Genomic DNA, 19,546 nt, shown 5'->3' with positions numbered 1-19,546 from the left:
GAGCCACAGCTATCAGGACTAAGGGCCTGATTCAGAGATGGACAGCATTGCACAGCCGCAGGGGAGCGTCCTTGCAATACCATCCAACATAATATAAATGCAGCAGGAGGTGTCTGTAGGAATTAGACACCTCCTGCATTGTATTTGCGATCCGAGCACAGCGTTTGTAAACACTGCCTCTGATCACAGCAACCATCGGTCGCGATGGTAGATCCTTTTGGCCAGGCTGCGTAAACTGAGACTTACTCAGCCTGGCCCGATCCTGGCAAAGCCAGAAAATCTGCAATCACTGACGCAGACCTCATCACACTCGGAAAACAGGGAGACGACAATCCTGTTTTGGGGAACACTGGCCAGGAACACCCCGGTTCCATCTCCCATGCCCCAATCAGGCTGCGGCATGGAGACACTCCGAGTAAACTCACAGATGGAAGGCTGCACATGCAGAGTACACATCCTGCGCAAGACCTCCCACCATCGGAGATGTACTCTAGTCATCAATTTAGCATACATCTCTGAATCAGAACCTGACTGTATTTATACACATAGCTACTGCTAAAATTAGACTTGTCAGACTACTCGCTAGGCTGCTAAAAAAAGGTTTGAAATTAAACTGCAGATGCCATAATAATAAAAATGTCGCTAATCACAGCTGAAGCTGTGCACAGAAATGGGGTGTGCGCTCTAACTGGTAGAGGATGTTGTATTTTATATTCTTGATCATTCTCAAGATCTACTGCATTGTACAGAAAATATGAGATGATGAAGCATGTAAGCTACTTTTTGAACCATAGAGATTAAACAGGTTGGGAGCATTGAGAACTCAAATATTTAATAGGTTATTGAATTGAGATGGGTACGGGATGCTGGAGCTCAGGATATCGGAGTCAGAATCCCGACACCCTGACATCCCGACAAGGGAAAGTATCCTTACCCTGCCCCTCCCTTCCCGCACCCTAAACCTAACCTCACCCCCCAGTGCCTAAATCTAACCCTCCCCCCAGTGCCTAACCCCAACCCTATTCCCCTAGTGCCTAACCCCAACCCTTTTCCCCTAGTGCCTAACCCTTCTTCCCTAGTGCCTAACCCTTTTCCCCTAGAAGCCTAACCCTTCTTCCTGTCGAAGCCGGATAATTGGCTGAGACAGAATCGGTTTAAAATTAAATCTGCACGACGCCATCTTGCGAATGGCAATGAGACGCCATTTTGGTGAATCTCGCCCATTATAGGTACATACGGCGATGCTATTATTTAGCGTTGTGCGATTCACACGCAATAGGAAGATGTTAAAAGTCCTCAGTATATAAATACCGACAGCCACTAAAACATATATGATCAACCCTGCAAAACATGTACCATGGTGTACTCCACAAAACACGTAGTCGCACAACGCTAACTAGCGTCTTTTCTCAATACCCCAATACTTACAAACTGCACACTTACATAAAAAGGTTCCCTAGCATTAAAGTGTAATATTCGAGGTTTATTCAGTATTAGTAATGTTGTGAAATAAATGTAATTTGATATCTAAGGTTTAGTACATGGTAAGCAGACAGTGTTTGGTGTTGTTCTGAGCCACTGTGTCTTTACAAATTTCCGGTACCATCGGTGAGGAGATCGCAACATGTGTCTGCAAACTATGGACCATAGAGAGTTAAACATTAAAATGTACTCTGTATTGTAGCCAGCTTAGATTTATTATGCAGCGGGAAAATGGACACAAAGAGCTGTTGGAGGCTGGATTGTGACCATACGAACTGACTTATGAATTATACTGTAACAGAAGAACCAGGAGGAAGAACCAATGGAATCATGCCAATCTGTTCTATTGTATTGCCTATCTCTGTAAGGGTATATATGTGAGCTCTCAAACTGGATCTCAGTCTTCTTGCTTTGTTGTTGACGGAGGTTTCTTCTTCGATGCCGGGATCTGGATTCAGAGCGCATGCATATGTAACGACTGTACCTTGGGTCTGTATAATTTATTTGCGCTAATTGTATTTAGATCACAGCGTGTAACTATCTGCTTTTATATTGAATAATAACTTTTTGTGCTTTGGAACCACAATCAAAGTCTGAAAGCATTTATTTCTTGTGCGACTCATAACGCTAAATAGAGACAATTTTTAGAGTGTATAGATAGGTAGGTTTCGATATTCCCTAGTGCCTAACCCATTTCCCCTAGTGCCTAACCCTTCTTCCCTAGTGCCTAACCATTAAACCTAGTGCCTAACCCTAAACGTGCCCCTAACCTCACTGCTTATGGTCGGGATGCCCGGCGCCGGCATTCTGAGCTCCAGCATCCCGCCAGTTGGGATTTCAACTACCTCCCATTGAATTTGGTATTTCATATAATAGTTAAGGGTTCGTAGTATTATTTGTATGACCCTTGATGGATAACATAAGATGAAGCCCCACTTAATCCACATAATTTAACCTCAGTTTATTCTGAACCCAAGCAAGTGATAAAGGAATTAAACCTAATGAATATTCTCCCTCTAACGGGTAGGAGGAAGTAATTATGTGACAGATAAGTATTGTACTAAAAGCGCTCACTATGTGGTTAAGCCCATAATTACATTATAAATAGCGGATGTACCGGCATAGCTTGGCTCATTTCTTATCTTATTCCCTTTTTTAAAAGGCAACGCAATTGCAGGCACAATGTGTAATGTTTCAGTACAGGGAACCATTGTGCACCACAATCCCCAGCAAGTCATGATCATTGTTTTTGATTAATTTAAAACACTTCTTCAGGAGAAAAAAAGAATCATGTATGAAGGCCAGAGATAGAAAAGGAAACATTTAAATAAAGAGGGCTTTTATTTCACTATGCTGCAGTTATTGCTGAATGATCCACGCATGCTGGTATAGCTCTTTATAACTAGGGAACCATTGTACTGGATCCAGGGACACGGGAACAGTGTGTTTGTTCTCAGTCTACAGCAGCCGCTGACAGATTAACTGAGTGATGTGAGGTGGAGGGTGAAAGTCCACAGTTGGAGAACAAGGAAACGGGTTATACCTAGAAGTCCAAGAGACAGAGGAACCGTACACAGGCTAAGGGGGAGCGATGACTAAAGGTGCCCATCCACTAGCCGATTACACTGTACGATTGTATGATTACGACATCGTAATCGTGCAATCACTCAGTAATCGGCCGCAAATCGTGCACAAATCGTGCATCTAAATGTCGGAAACGATCAGCGATGCGTGCTCATGCTGGTCGTTTCCAAAATCAATCTTCGGCCGAACATGCAGGCCAATCTGCCGATAACGACAGATTGGCCATGACCGGTGATGATTGATGTGCTTATACTGAACGATCAATCATTCAGTCTAGGCACTGCACCCCCTAGGGGAACGACGGTACGATTACGATGTCGTAATCGTACCGTCTTTCCCTGATCTACTAGTGGATGGGCACCTTAACCCCTACTACACAGAGACAGCATCCTCTCCCAGAATCCAAAGTGCATTCAGACTCAGAGTCTGGTGGCTACCAGGGGTATCCCACAATGACGATGCCACAGATCCTATTCATGTAGAGGGTTATGGCTCTCAGCAACAGTGGACACATGCTGAGCCATGCAAACCAGTAGGTCATGTAACTTCCACATGGGGCTGCAGTGATAACAGCAGCAGATTATTTTTCTTGGTCCCGCAGTAAAGATGCAAGCAAATACTCTGAATTAACAGATGGCAGGAGATTATGTAGCGATTGTTTGGTGAGGAGGTCAAGCAGGCGCAGTGCCTGCAGAAGAGCAGACAATCACCTCACAGCACCCAGATGGGGGCTGAGCAGTGGTGAGTGAATGGCCCCAGTCAAGTGAGTGGGGACAGGGAGGTCCAGTGCTGCACTCTTCAGGTGTGTGACGCTAGTGAGCTTCACCGCTGGCCGCCACGCATGCTCCCGGTCATGTGATCACTTTTAATTATCACTTAAAAATATATAATGGATCTATAAATAAAATACATGCCACCATTTGACCATCAGGCTTTGCTAACCCAAATATATTTACAATGATCTCAGCCCACTATGCCAACCATCTGTACGGAATATGGGATGCCAGCCAAAGAATATTAACAGGTACGCAAGGTCCAACCTCTTAACATTCCAGGAAAACATATAACAGGGTACTACAAATGTGAGCAGGTTGGAAATTTGCACTCTGGAAAGCAGCACAGTTGATAGCAGACTAAGGTTAACACAGGCACAATTTAGGTGGGACAAGGTGGGTGAGGGAAAGTTTGTGCAGGTTATGCTTTGAAAGTATTTAAGAATACCTGTATTCCTTCATCTAATATGAAAATGTATAAGTAGTTTAGGAAACCTAAAACAATACTGTAATACCCAATGGACTGCTGTCTGCTTTTTGGAGCTTGCCCATGATAGCAAATGCCATCTGAATATGACATTGGCAGTTCTAGCCTATGGGCAGAGGCGAGCACTGCAGAACTGGATCTTCTGAGTCATCCAAGGCAGGCTCCCTTCTTTTACTGCTTAATTTATTTTAAACTGCTCTTGCATGGCCCAATGGCTGAGCCCCAGAGCACACAAGCAAAGTGATATTACTTTGTTTGAATGGAACGTTCGTTGGAGCCACTGTTCCAGCATGACAGTGATCGCGGTGAGTGACAAAATTTGTGGGTCCCAGGGACCCACCACTTTAAAAAAATGGGGTCCTACCTGACCATTTCTGGGTCCCATCATAATTTATGCTTTAGAGCTCCCCATATGCCTCTCAGACCTCCCCACAATCTCCTAAAATGCCCATCTGATACCCCCCACCAGCATCAGATATCCCCACAAGCCCCTTAAATGCATGTTTTAATGCCTCCACGATCTTTCAGGTAATATGACTTATCTGTTCACAAAACCCATAGTGAATAAGTAGGTTGACCATATCATTGTTTTAAACTGGGACACTCATGGATTACACAGGTTCTGTGGCTCATTAAAACCAGGTGAAATCCAGGCATGAAGTCAGCCAGCTACAGAACCTTTGTAATGAATTCATGTGTCCCGTTTTAAAGCGATAATATGGTTAGCCTATGAATAACGCTTTAGGTAATAGGCATATTTATCAAAGGATAAATGCCCGGTCTTTACACATTATGCCGCACATTAATGCCCTTTACACATTATGCCACACAGCAATACCCAGTCTTTACACATTATGCCACACAGCAATGCCCAACCTTTACACATTATGCTATGCAGTAATAGCCCTTACAAATGATGCTGCACATTAATGCCCTTTAGTCCCCCTATGCATTGCCCCCAGTAGTAGCCCCCCTATGCAGTGCCCCCAGTAGTAGCCCCCCTCTGCAGTGCCCCCAGTAGTAGTTCCCCTCTGCAGTGCCCCCAGTAGTAGTTCCCCTCTGCAGTGCCCCCAGTAGTAGTTCCCCTCCGCAGTGCCCCCAGTAGTAGTTCCCCTCCGCAGTGCCCCCAGTAGTAGTTCCCCTCCGCAGTGCCCCCAGTAGTAGTTCCCCCAGTAGTAGTTCCCCTCCGCAGTGCCCCCAGTAGTAGTTCCCCTCTGCAGTGCCCCCAGTAGTAGTTCCCCTCTGCAGTGCCCCCAGTAGTAGTTCCCCCAGGAGTCCCCCATATGCCTCTCAGACCCCCTACGCAGTGGAGGTAGCTGCCCCTCAAATAGGAGTGACCTGGACATTAGGCCAGGTCACTAAAAGGCAAATTGGTGGGTCAACTACTAAGGACCCACCTATTTGCCCTTTAGTGACCTGGGCCTAATGCCCAGGTCACACACCTATTTGAGGGGGGCAGATACCTTCAATTGGGCCTAATGCCCCATATGTAGCCCGGGCCTTGTGCCCGCCTATAAACCCACAGGCCTATTGCCTGAATTTATGACACGGGCCTAGTGCCCGACAACCCTGGTGGTCTAGTGAGGGGTAAATAACGGTGGCCCAGGGCCGCCTACCCGCACGTTGGAAGAGGCTGCAGGGGGGGCTTCGATAGTCTTTTACTTTCCACCCCCGCAGTCCTCTCCGGTCCTCAGCTTCAGTCTTCTGCCGCTGGCCCGTCCTGGCCAGCGGCGCCGCCTCTTCCTTCTTGATCACGCCGTTGTCTGACCTCTTGCGCGGCCGCCGGAACGGTTGCCGCACCGCTCTTCACTTGTCTTCGGGAGGTCTTCACTCCTCCCCTCTGCCGACAGACTGAACGTTCCCGCTCAGCATAGTCTATTCAAGACACCGCGAGTGGGCGGGGCTATGACGCGACGAGCCGAGAGTGAATCGTCGCGTCTGCGTCCTATTGGCTGGTGGACCGCGAGCCAAAAGCTTGCGGCCAGTGCCAAACCACCGCTACTTGGCTTCCGGGCAGCGAGCTCCGCTCAGCTCACGCCCAGAGCCAAACTTCTCCCGCTGCCACTGGTGCAATGGACCAGGTGGCTTACCCGGCGCTGAAAACAAACACTGTCCCAGCGCCGGGCACGGACGCTGTGCCGATGCTGGGATCAGACACTTGATCCCACCACGGCTTTCCACAGCAGCAGCCAATTAGAGTCTGACTCTCATTGGCTGCTCTAACAGACAGCGTTATGTCTGTCTCTGCAGGGGGACGAGCTGTGCTGCAGCCAGCTGTCAGGGATTGGCCACAGCACAGCGAGTCCCCATGGACCTGGGTACTTTAAAAAAGTGAGTCCCCAGTGCCCGATATCAGGTAAAATACGCGCTATAGCGCGTATTTGCGAACACTGCATGAGCTTCTAATTAAGTTGCAACAAAAATAATTTCTTATATTTGTGAGACGAAACAATACTTAACAGGACCAAAATACGGTTGGCCATAGGGTGTAGTATAAAAGTTTGACAAGTAATAGGTTGACCATGTATAGGTCGACACTAAATGGCCGACACAAAAATGGTAAACATTATCTGTTTAGCCTAATCCTAACCCTCCCCCCTAGTGCCTAAACTACACTGTAGCAGAACCCTAAGTGTCCCCTTTGGCTGCCTAACTCTAACCCTCCCCCAAGTACCTAACCCCCTAACTCTAAAACTGTTTAAAAAAAAAATTAAAAATACAAAAAAATCATGTGTTGACCATTTAAACCTTATCTAGATTTTATCAGTTGACCTTTTGGTATCGACCTATTCAGTGTTGACCTTTTTACATCCAGGTAGCATCATAAATAGGAATATTTCAATTTGAATCAGTTATGTACAAAGGTCATCTCTCTGCATCATGCAAACTGTGGAATATAAGAGAGGGGGTTTATGATAACAAGAACAAAACGGAAACAGAAAGTTGTCCAATTTAACCAATCAGATGCCATCTCATAATTCTGGTGCGGTTTACAAAATAAAATCACACATCTGATTGGTATGGTGCATACACACGGTCAGATTTCTTATTAGATATGAACGATAACGATTGTAAAAATCGTTCAATCATTCATATCTTTTACATATAGGGCATGCATCGACGAACGATGCGCGTTCTCGCATGTCAGATAACGATCTCTGACATCGACTGTGTTTGCAGTCAGAATTTGACAATTTCATTCATTTTAATACTGTCAGTCGTTCATCGTTGATGAAATCGTTCAAATCGTTGTAAAAATCGTTCATCAAATCTGACAGCGTGTATGCACCAGTAGCCTTGGACAACACAACCTTTGTACTAACTTTCAAGTGTCCCCAAATGTTTTCCCAGAGAGAGATAGAAAGCAAGTTCTGATTTTTGTTAATATAAGACCCAAATCCCTCAAGACAAAAGCAGCACGAGAAACAAATTGTTACAATTTAAATATATTAAGAAATCAGCTCATATGAAAAAGGTTAGACAAGAGATATGGGTAGCCGTGACCAGAACTCCTCCAGATGTACATTAGGATTGTAAATATGTCCCAAGTCATAAGCAACATGTGAATTCCAACAGTTACAGGATAAATAGAGAAAGGATTCAGTCTCCAGACAAGGGAACAACTTCATCTTCAAAAAGCCTGGGGGAAAAACTTGTAACAACTGCAAAATGTATTACATCCCTAGTTACCGCATATTACAAAGTATACATGTTCTTTATATGGTGACTGCATATACTTTACAAACTTAGGTAAATATGTGCTTAAAAAATTCCTCTCCTTGACCATGTCCCCTTGTAGGAATACTGAGCAATCTATGGTTTGATCCGGAAACAACAGTTTCAGGGGGGGGGGGCGGTTTCAACCAAAAGATTGCTTTAACACAGTGGTTCTCAAACTCGGTCCTCAGGACCCCAAACAGTTCAGGTTTTCCAGGTCTCCTAGTAGGTGCACAGGTGTATTCATTACTGGCTGACACATTTTATGAGATCTGCAGGTGGAGCTAATTATTTCATTTGTGATTCTGTGAGGAGACCTGCAAAACATGCACCATTTGGGGTCCTGAGGACAGAGTTTGAGAACCTGTGCGGGTGTTTATTCTGCCTTTCAAAACCACAGCACTCATTAAGCTGGCCACACACTAGACCAACTTACATCCAACCAGCCAACTTGTTGATTGGTTGGAATGAAAATCTGGTAAGGAATACAATCAGCAATTTGCTCCCAAATGCTGGAAAATGGACCAAAACTGTTGTTTGAACAAATAGTTTAGATCAAACATTTAACAAACTTGTCTAAACGACAATTTTCACCTGTTTTCTGGCATTTAGGAGCAAATTGCTGATCATTATTTACTCCCATATGTTACCAGATTCTCATTCCAACCAATCAACAAGTTGGCTGGTTGGATGTAAAGGCCCCCATACATCAGCAATTTGAAAACCACAATTGAACAATTTGAAGATTTATTGCCCGATCTTAGGATTTCCCAATCGAGCAATCTGCGCCCATACACTGCAGATCTTTTTCAGTGATTTGCAGATCGATTGCAGCAAACACAGATCTGGCAATCTTGAAAGGCCCATCATTTTGCTAGAAACGGTCTGCAAATCTGATGATCATGTCCATACTCCATACACTAGCAATCTACGGTCCCAATCGATCTGTGAAATCCAACATGTTGGACAATCTGATTAAACAATTCCAATCACTTTTTGGTTGCAATCTGCGATCTGTGAAGCCCATACATTGCAGATTTTTATACACAATCGATTGCAAATTGCACGATTGCTGCAATCCATCTCTGATGTATGGGGGCCTTAAGTTGGTCTAGTGTGTGACCAGCTTTACAGTCAATCTTCTGTGTTTTTCCCACACATGAATCTGATCGTCAGCACAGAACACAAGCAGGAACCATCAGCATACACTGCTATAGAGGCCTGAAGAGTGTCAGCTCCTAGAGGCAGGAGACAGTTAAGTTTGCTGCCAGTGGTTGTGCAACTGAATAGCCGTTATCCCCCTTCGCTATCCTTCAAATGATATAACCATACATGTGTACATGCTCTACATGCTGTGCATCCAAGCTGGTGATGTAACTAGTATTCATTCTAGCACCCTGCACCTATCACAACCTGTGCAGTTCCTCTTTTCTGCCCGAAATGTGTTGCTCTCTGCTCTGGTGCTTCTAGCCCACTCTGGTCTATCTCAGAAGTTTGCTTCATCAGCTGAGTGTGCTAGAAGCACCAGAGCAGAGAGCGATACCCCAGGCAGGAAAGGAGAACTGTCCAGGTTGTGACAGGTGCAGTGTGCTAGAATGAACACTATGTAACTATCCTCATCCTATAAGCAGCAATTGTGGTCACTGGTGAAGCAGAATAGTAGGAAATAGAGAGGTTACTTGTTAGTGGGAATCCAGTGAGATAACCCCATGGGGCCGAATCAGAGATGCACGCAAGTGGGCTGCAAATTACATTCACACTGCGTGCATGGAACTAAGGACCTCATTCTGAGTCGGACGTTGCGGCCGCACGGTCGTAAGGGAAAAGGGGCTGGATATGCAAATGATGCACTCGCAAGTTGCGTCGTTAAGATGGGATCGTTAGCTGGACGACCATGGGGAGGATGCGGCCGTAAGACTAAAAATACGCCCCCTTCTCGTTCGCATTACACGTCATCTCCGGGCATATAAGGATTAATCGAGACCATCGGAGCTGGTCGTAGAGCTTAAGGTTGACCATACCCTCTCTTAAGCTCTACGATCCAAGTCAGTGTAAAAACTTCCATGTCACGTGTGCCATGACACTACTTTGTTAATTATGCACTCCCATAAAACGCCGTTTGCATAGTCAGGCACGCCTGCGTTCGGATCTCCACTCCCCCGTTCACAAGCACCTTCCCCTGTTACCACCCACAAACGCCTCATCCTGTCACTCAAACTAACGACCTGGCCAAGTTCAAGGAGAGAGATATTTCCGATTGTAACAGCTAGTTTGCGCACGCGCATTGCGAATTTTACACATGCGCAGTTTAGCGAACATCGGTGGCGTACGACCGTGCAGCCGCAACGACCGACTCTGAATGAGGTCCTAAATGTGGATATTCGCTTGAATGCAGAGTTAAACACATCTATGTGACAGCAACGCCCCTATCCACATGCTTTGGTTTCCTAGCAGTCATCAATCAGAGCACACTTGTACCAGCCCTTTACTAGGCGCAAGACATTGGCCCTGATTCAGACCCACTCGCGAGCGGCTGTCCGCTCGCAAGTGGGTCGATGTTCTGCACTGTGCATACGCACGACGGAGGGAGCTCCGTCGTGCGCATGCGCCAGACGCGACGAGCGAAGGAAAGTCCTTCGCTCGTTGTGTCTGATCAAAGGGGGCGTGCTGTCGATGTTGATTGACAGCACGCCCCCTTTGGTGAGCGTGCCGGGGGCGTGCCTCCCTGACGGGGGCGTTCCCACGGGAACGCCTCCCGTCAGAAGCCGGCCCACTGACATCACTAGTGATGTCAGTGGGAGTGATTTTGGCTCCGGCTCGCAGTTTCGATGGTCGCGATGGTCAAGACCATCGCGCCCATCAAACTGCACGCTCGTATAGCCTGTGGGTGGTGACCAGGAGGACGCTCCATTTTTATGGAGGGCGGCCCTCATTCAGAGCGTGCGGCTCTGAATGAGGGCCATTGTCTGAAGTCAGAAGGCTCTCTGTGTGCGCACAACTCAGCATAGGGCAATTCCGCCGACGCGACCCTTACAAAACTTAGCCTACGTGCAAACTCCTGTTATCACTCAGTTACACCCATTCAACCACAATAGGAGAATCGCACCTAGCGTGTGCTGCTACAGAACATGCACAGTGCTAAAACTGCAACATACATCCGCAAAATGGACTTAGGGCCTGATTCAGACCCGCTCGCGAGCGCTGAGTGCTCGCAAGCGGGTCGATGTCGGCCAAGTGCGCATGCGCACGACGGAGCCGGCTCCGTCGTGCGCATGCGCGAGACCCGAATAATGACGGCCAAGCCGTCACTATGGGTCTCGCAACAAAAGGGGCGTGCTGTCGATGGTGATTGACAGCACGCCCCCTTTGGTGGGCGTGGCTGCCCAGACGGAGGCGTTCCAATGGGAACGGCTACCGTCTGGGGCCTACCCCACTGACATCACTAGTCATGTCAGTGGGAGTGCTTTTGGCTCTGATAGAGCCAAAAGCACCCCAGGGGTTGCGGCAAAGAGACCCTACCGCAAGGGTCTCATCGCTAGCCCGATGGTCGCGATGGTCTTGACCATCGCGACCATCATTTTGGCCGCTCGCTATAGCTGTGGGTGGTCACCCACAGCTATGCGAGCGGCCAGGAGGCCGCTCTTCAGTTCATAGGGACGGCCCTGATTCAGAGCGAGCGCTCTGTCAGAGCGTCCGGCTCTGAATCAGGGCCTTAGTCCTATATGTTACTGACAGTCCATGTGCGATTTATTGCCGTTACCTCTGTCATCGCATGTTATCAGGTTGTATACATACCAGCTTTAGGCAACATATCTCTGGCCAGCTGGTAAAATTAACTGTGTGCTTATAATGATGTGATGCTCTTTCCATTGTCATAACCTTTGTAACCAGACTCTGACATACAGTACGTATTAACCATCTACTCTGAACCATTCATGGGAATACAAATTTGGTTTAAATTTAAAAAAAACAACATTTATAAGTGTTATTACTTTGGAAGTCACCGTTCAGCATTTTATTGAAAACTAATCTAACAAAAAAATTTTACCATAAATTTTTAATGTTGTAAAATGCAATATTTTCAAATGTAATTATGTAATGTACTTTGATGGTTTTCAGTGCTATTATATGTGCTTGTGCAATATTTATAGATACAAGCTTTGACAGAGTCCTGTATAAGATCTGAAGAGGAGGGGATCTTAAACATTTGCCTGGAAGAGTACATCTATGGTGCCATGCTCATATATCAAAAGAAATACTCATTGAAGAAAGTTAAGAAGAGCCATTTTATGCCACAGAAGAAGTGTGGTGCAACTACAGATCCAATAGGCTTAAAGTAAGGGGCTGCTCTACATATAGGGCTTCATTCAGAGGCGGTCGGAGGATGCAAACAGTCACTCAGAAACTGGGCGGCTGCTTGCATCCTGACCGCCCGCCTCTGTTTCGGTCTTTAGGCTGTGGGTTTACACCCACAGCTCTAACGACCGCTAGGGTGATGGTCGCGATGGTCAAAGACCATCGCGACCATCGGGGCTTACGACGAGACCCTAGGGTAGGGTCTCACTTGTCATAAGCCCCGGAGAGCTTCTGGCTCTGTCTGAGCCGGAAGCTCTCCACTGACATCACTAGTGATGTCAGTGGGGCCTCCCCCAAACGGCAGGCGTTCCCAAGGGAACGCCTCCGTTTGGGCTGCCCCCCCCCGGCCCGCCTTCCAAACGGGGCGAGCTGTCAATCAACATCGACAGCTCGCCCCCTTTGGAAAGAGACCCACTACGACCAGCGCTGTGGGTCGTAGCGGGTCTCACGCATGCGCATGAAGGAGCCGGCTCCCTCGTGCGCATGCGCACTGGACAAACATCGAGGAGGCAAGCGGGCGTATACCGTACGGCCGCCTCTGAATGAGACCCATAGTCCTTGTATGAGGACAGTAAGGGAAGACGTGTGTGTGGAGATTGTACGTTCTCCATGGTTGTTTTCTGAAAAGTACTCCGTCTTTCACGCAGGACAAAAAGACATAGTGGATTTGTTAACTGACTTCTGACTACTTTGCCCATCATGTGTGTGTGGCAGGGAAAATATACTGTACGTTCCACTGGGAGAGCCATTCCTAGCTGGCTACTTGCCGTCTATCTTTGGGGGAGTTTCACTTCAGCGCAATGCTGAATAGCCCTGGGAGGGAGCTCCCGGAGAATGCCAGTTCTTGCAACTTAACCTGGGATACTACAACAAAAGCTGTGATCGCTGCGCTAAGCTGGAAATCAGCCACGTGGCCGGCACTTTAGTCGGATTTCTCCCCGCACCCTCAGGGGTGCGAAAAGAAATCCTTTTAGTCGCCCTAACAGCGCAGTGAATTGAATAGCTCTGGGAGCTGCCTTGCGGGGCTATTCAATTCACCGACAATTGAATAGCACCAGGGGGGCGCTCCCAGAGCTATTCAATTCACCGCAATGTTTACTTTGTCAGGAAGTAGTAAACTTAGAGAATGCCGGTTCTCGTGACTTAGCCTGGTGTTTAGTCGCGAGAACCAGAATTCTCTAACTAAAAAGTGCCGGCCACTTGGCTGTTTGCACCGCACTAAGAGCCGAATTCAATTAGCTGCGAAAAGTGCCATCTGAGAAAAGTGTAATAAATTTGCCTAATTCGCCTGTTTGCCGCAATGTTTCCTCCATGCGCGTCCCCACTTTCCACCCTATTCAATTGTAAAACAGGCGAAAACACAGATAGGCGAATGTTTTACACAGCGAAACTAGCAAAAAGGACATCTTTTTGGGGGGAAAATCAGTCTGTACCCCATATAATGCTTGTGACCCTGGGAATCAATATACAATAGTAGTAGTAGCCCTAATAAAAGTATTTAGTGAACTTACTTTGAGGCAAAGGCCTGTTATATGTATATTTGCATGTGTGTTGAAAAATGATAGAAAGCAATGTTTTTTCAGAAAAATAAGTACCGCAGTTAAATTTGGGGTACATGAAAATGGGTACTGGTATATTTTGAGGTCTCTAAAATGAAGATTTATAAAAAAAAACGTAAAATACACCTGCTGCAGCCTCCTGCAACCTCAAAAACACCTGTCTCATCCATATAGCCCCCCAAAATATAAGGCCGCCCACTTTTTACCCATTTTCCAACAATTTTTCGATTTTCGCTGTCATTTTTGGGGTGTTTTACATTTTTTTTAAAGTTGTGTTGACTGATTAGTCATTAGGGGGGTGTCCAAAGGGTTCTGGATCAATTCCCCACATTTGCACCCCAAAATAGTGATTTTGCACTTCCAATTCACCTGCCTATATGTGGAGAAACTTTTTCGCCTATTTTTCCTGAAATTGAATACGGAGAAAATTAGAAAAAAGGCGAAAAGTGCAAATCGGGAAAACTTTTCTCCAAACGGCATTTTTCGTGGCTAACTGAATGCGGCCCTAAGCCGGAAAACAGCCGCGCCGCCGGTTCTTTAGTCAGATTTCTCCTCGTACCCTCGGGAGTGTGCGAGAAGAAATAATTAGGCCGACTAAACAATGCGCCGAATTGAATAGCTCCGGGAGCTCCCTCCCAGACCTATTCAATTCACGCTGAATTGAATTGCCCCCTTTGTTATAAAGCAGAAAATGAAACTATATTTTTGGTTTATACTCAAGGGCAAGAGCAGAGAGGTCTCAACTATTTAAACCATTGTAGTCTGAGTCTTTTTACAGGAGATCCAAAAAGGACGTCCTTAAGATGTTGGAGGAGCTTCAGCTACCTAACAAATAAGATGGTAATACTTTCATTTTTAATGCTAGGAAGTGCAATGTCAGGTCTAGCGATCCTTGAACATTTGCATTAGGATTAATACACGCTTACAAACGCCTGCAGTGTGTACCAAGCGTCTGCGATTGTGAAACACTGTAACATGTTGGCACCACTATACAATTAAGTAACGGATTAATTGCACAACACCTGCAATTAGTACTTTTACGATTTATTTATTCTACTTTTAGTAGCGTGTCGTACACATTACAGAAGAATACTAACATACTTTAAGGCAGTTTAGTTCCATTAAGTTTTACAGGGCAAAGTAAGTTTCCATAATAGAATATGTAGCCCATGTATTGCTTTAGAACACTGCTAGAAATAAACACAAAACGATGCACACAGAACAAAAACGTCTTCCTGCACTGGAAAGAGGAAAAAGGAAAGAGCATTTCCAATACTTATATAAATATATATCTTCCCTGAACATCTGCAAATATTCATCCTGTTATAAAGAAAATACCCACAGGGCAGCTAAGTGGATGGAATGGAGCAGCAATAATGTACTCCTATGGTACATGACTATAGAAGTGTTGCATAATCCGGGGACCTCGTTAGGTTAGATTAGGACAGTGCAGACTTCCTTCTGTGACCTACAACTCCTCCATATTCTCCCTTACATAAAACAGAAATTGTTTATGGTTTAATCCCGTTATAATGGTGCATACACACGATCAGATTTTTCCTTCAGATATGAACGATAACGATTTAAAAATCGTTCAGTCGTTCATATCTGAAGGAAAATCGTTCATATCTGACATGCCTGAACGATGGACGATCAACGATGCGCGTTCCCGATGGTCAGATAACGATTTCTGACATCTGATGTGTTTGCAGTCAGACTTGGACGATTCCATTCATTTTAATGCAGTCAAAAATTGTTCAATCGTTCAAATCGTTCAAAACTTTGGTAAAATCGTTCAAATCGTTCAATCGTTCAGTCGTTCATCTGACAAATCTGACAAGTCTGACAAATCTGACCGTGTGTATGCTCCATTACAGTTATGTCCCACTTCACAAAATAAAAAAATCTTGGACAGAACTGGGAAGGAAAAAAAAAATCTGCTTGTCAGCAACAGAGCGATCATCAGTAATACATGGAAATCTGAATAATCACATATCAATGTCAGCCTCACCTATTCCATGCTAGTGTTTAAGGTACGTATCCACTACGAGACCAAGGGAAGACAGTACGATTACGACATCATAATCGTAACGTCGTTCCCCATCCCCTGCAGTGCCTACACTGAACGATTAGTAGTTCAGTGTAGACACCCTCCATCATCCACGAACACGGTTAATCTCTCATTATCGGCAGATTGACCGGCATGTTCGGGTGATGATTGATGTCGAAAACGACCAGCGGGAGCGCGCATCGCTGATCGTTTCAGACATTTTAGTGCCTGATTCATGCACGATTAATGGACGATTGAACGATAATGTTATAGTTCAGTCGTCCATTAATATCTGCTAGTGGATGTGCGCCTTTAGAGACCTATAATTTTACCTATTGACCTTTTATCAAAAATCCTTATACCAAGTCATGACAGCATGGGGTATATTTACTAAAGTGAGAGTTTTTATTAGTGGAGATATTGCCCATAGCAACCAATCAGATTCTACTTACCATTTATCTAGCACCTTCTAGAAGATAATAGCTAGAATCTGATTGGCTGCGATGGGCAACATCTCCACTTCTAAAAACTCTCACTTTAGTAAATATACCCCCATGTCTCTTCTACAAGTAAAGGTGCATACACACGGTCAGATCTGTCAGATGAACGATGATCAATGAACGATGAACGATTTTTACCAACGATTTGAACGATTGAATGATTTCAGACAGTATTAACATGAATGAAATAGTCAAAATCTGACTGCAAACACATCAGATGTCGGATATCGTTATCTGACAATCGGGAACGCGCATCGTTCATCGTTGCAGGCTAACATGTCAGATTTTCTTTCAGATATGAACGATTTTTAAAATCGTTGTCGTTCAGATCTGACAGAAAATCTGTCCGTGTGTATGCACCATAATACCTACAGTAATTTAGGTCCAAATAATAACAACTAACTAGACAGAATTAAAAGAGAAGGGTGGACAATCAGCTAACAAGGGGGGAGGGGAGTTGTGGATAAATAAATACTGGATTCACAGAATCACACTGGCAGCCAATAGCCAGCAAGTAAACACCATAATGTACTCCAATGGTAACAGGACAGAGAGGTAGGCAACATATTTGGGGCTGCAAACTTAAGCCAATCACCAGTGATAACAAAGAGTAAGAAAATATACAGAGCAAATAATCTTCAAATATTAATAATGCAATCTCCGCTAGCGTTATGAAAGGATGGGAGCTGATGAAACCCCACCGGCCAGGAGGATGGGGGGCTGATGAAACCCCACCGGCCAGGAGGATGGGGGGCTGATGAAACCCCACCGGCCAGGGGGATGGGGGACTGATGAAACCCCACCGGTCAGGAGGTTGGGGGGCTGATGATACCCCACCGGCCAGGAGGACGGGGGGGCTGATACCCCACCGGCCAGGAGGATGGGGGGGCTGATGATACCCCACTGGCCAGGAGGATGGGGGGGCTGATGATACCCCACCGGCCAGGAGGATGGGGGGGCTGATGATACCCCACCGGCCAGGAGGATGGGGGGGCTGATGTTACCTCCCAGGCCAGGAGGATGGGAGCTGATACCCCACCGGTCAGGAGGATGGGGGGGCTGATGATACCCCAAAGGCCAGGAGAATGGGGCAAGTGGTAATAGGTGGATGTGTCTGGTGATAATAGGATGGGTCTGATTATATCCCACTGGCAAAAGGATGGGGCTAGTAATAATAATAAGAACATGGGACTGCTGATACTCCACATAATCTGTCACAACACGCATTAATATGGGAGGACATCAGTAACTTCATTCCAATGCCTGTACCCCAATGAGTTGCCGCCAGGCCCCGTTATAATGATGCTATGACACCACCAATAGGCAACTGTATAATATGACCAGAACCAGTGAGAACGGTGCTCAGTGCCTCCGTTACCTTCTCCTCCGTCTCCTGCTCCCGGCCCGCTCTCTGTCTCAGCTCCGTCATCTCGCAGTATTGGGGTCTCCCAAACGCCGAGCTCCTATACCAGCAATATACCGGGGGACCCCGAGCGATGTTAGCAGCCGCCTCCTCCGATCCCTTCCAGCACCTGAGCGGGAGCGCGCCTGGCGGACACCCGCACCGCCTCCCTCCTCACAGCCATTGGACGGAGGAGTCGCCGGACAGCGCCCCTACTGGCCTAACGCGAGAAGGGTATACATTGACATCCTCTGAGAGCGCGTTCTCGGTGCTGCCACAGACCACGCCCACCAGGCCCTCTGACGTCATCGCTCCCTACACATCATTATTATTATACATGAAGCCAGAGAGGGATGCTCAGTGTATGTGTGTGTGACTTGCAGTTGTATTACACATGTATATTCTCCTTATTCCGTGAGGCTGCACCCAGGGCCGTAACTAGGGTATTTCGACCAGTGCCATGGCACAGGGCACCGTAGGGCAGGGGGCCCTGTTTGGGGCTGTCAATTATCCTGTTTATTATCATTCTCACTTGTAGCTTCCTCTTCTTTTATCCCCAGCATCTCCTGGCCTCCCCTATCTCTTCCCTGGCCCTTCCCCATGAGGCCATGGCCCTTTTTCAGGTGCACTATCTTATGTCCATATTTAAAAAAGGGGGGGGGAGCAAGCCCAGCTACTGAAGAAGTGCTGAGCGCACCCCCAGCCATTCAGTACAGGCTCTGCTGGGTTGGGCGGCCGATCCTGCCTGCCCAAGGACCCGCGGTGTGTGGCCTGGACTCTTCTACATACTCGCATCAAGCGCCGCCCCCGTCGCGGCCTTGATCACTCATGCGTGGTGCGGATTTCAGACGGGGTTGCTATATTCCGGGGGATTGGGAAAGCTTTGCGGGGCAAAGGGAGGCTGGTGGGTAAAACGGGAGCCTCCCGACGGATGCGGGAGTGTTGGCAAGCATGGTATATTATAATTGCCACGTTAATGTTTTACTTGCACTTTAATGTCCATTAATAGGTTATTGATATTCAATTATATATGAGGGTAATAGGCTTTCAGTAATTGTTTTGTCAACATGGATTAGCGTTGTAACTATACAATTCAATTACCTAGTCTAAATACTTACTGTGGGCCTGATTCAGCAAGGAACGCAGTTGCTAATAAGTACACAAACGGCATCACCTGCTACAGGATAAATTGTTCCATATTGCGCATGCATCGCAGTGCGCGTGCACGAACCAACCACTGCTATTGGGACTGTGATCGCTGTGACTAGGCAGACCCATCACAGAGTGATTGACAGGATGTGCAATTTGTGGGTGGTGACGAAGGGGTGGTTGGCGAAGCGCAGGTGTGCCAGTGCGTGGGCGTGCATAAATTATCCACTGCGATGCCCTATGCAGCCTGAGGCCTCATAGCGTGCGCTGAAGAAAGCAATTCCTGAATAAGGTCTAACCTGTCTTAACTGTGCGTATGGGTCCGATAGTACTCGATTGTACCAATGTTTTCACAGTCTTGCTAACCATTACGGATGTGGTGTAAAGTAAAGTGGGCGGCCTTATGTAGTGCTGCGGCGGTATTGCGATCGCTATGGATTAGCATACTATCGCACTGAACTGCATGCGTACGCTATATTGCGATCCG

General features: G+C 46.5%; 1 protein-coding gene across 1 annotated transcript in view; it reads right to left on the bottom strand.

Moving 5' to 3' along the window:
- The window catches only part of CDS2 (CDP-diacylglycerol synthase 2), a 58,466-nt gene extending 40,389 nt beyond the window's left edge, over window positions 1–18,077 (bottom strand). The window contains exon 1 of the mRNA XM_088470870.1: window positions 17,887–18,077. Within this exon, the coding sequence (XP_088326996.1) occupies window positions 17,887–17,937 (51 nt within the window). The 5' untranslated portion in view covers window positions 17,938–18,077. The remainder of the gene's footprint in view (window positions 1–17,886) is intronic.
- Window positions 18,078–19,546: the final 1,469 nt, after the last annotated feature.

The sequence above is a fragment of the Taudactylus pleione genome, unplaced genomic scaffold, assembly GCF_031769625.1.
Source record: "Taudactylus pleione unplaced genomic scaffold, aTauple2 ptg000105l, whole genome shotgun sequence".
NCBI classification, from domain to species: Eukaryota; Metazoa; Chordata; class Amphibia; order Anura; family Myobatrachidae; genus Taudactylus; species Taudactylus pleione.
This window is presented reverse-complemented; position numbering and strand designations above follow the sequence as displayed.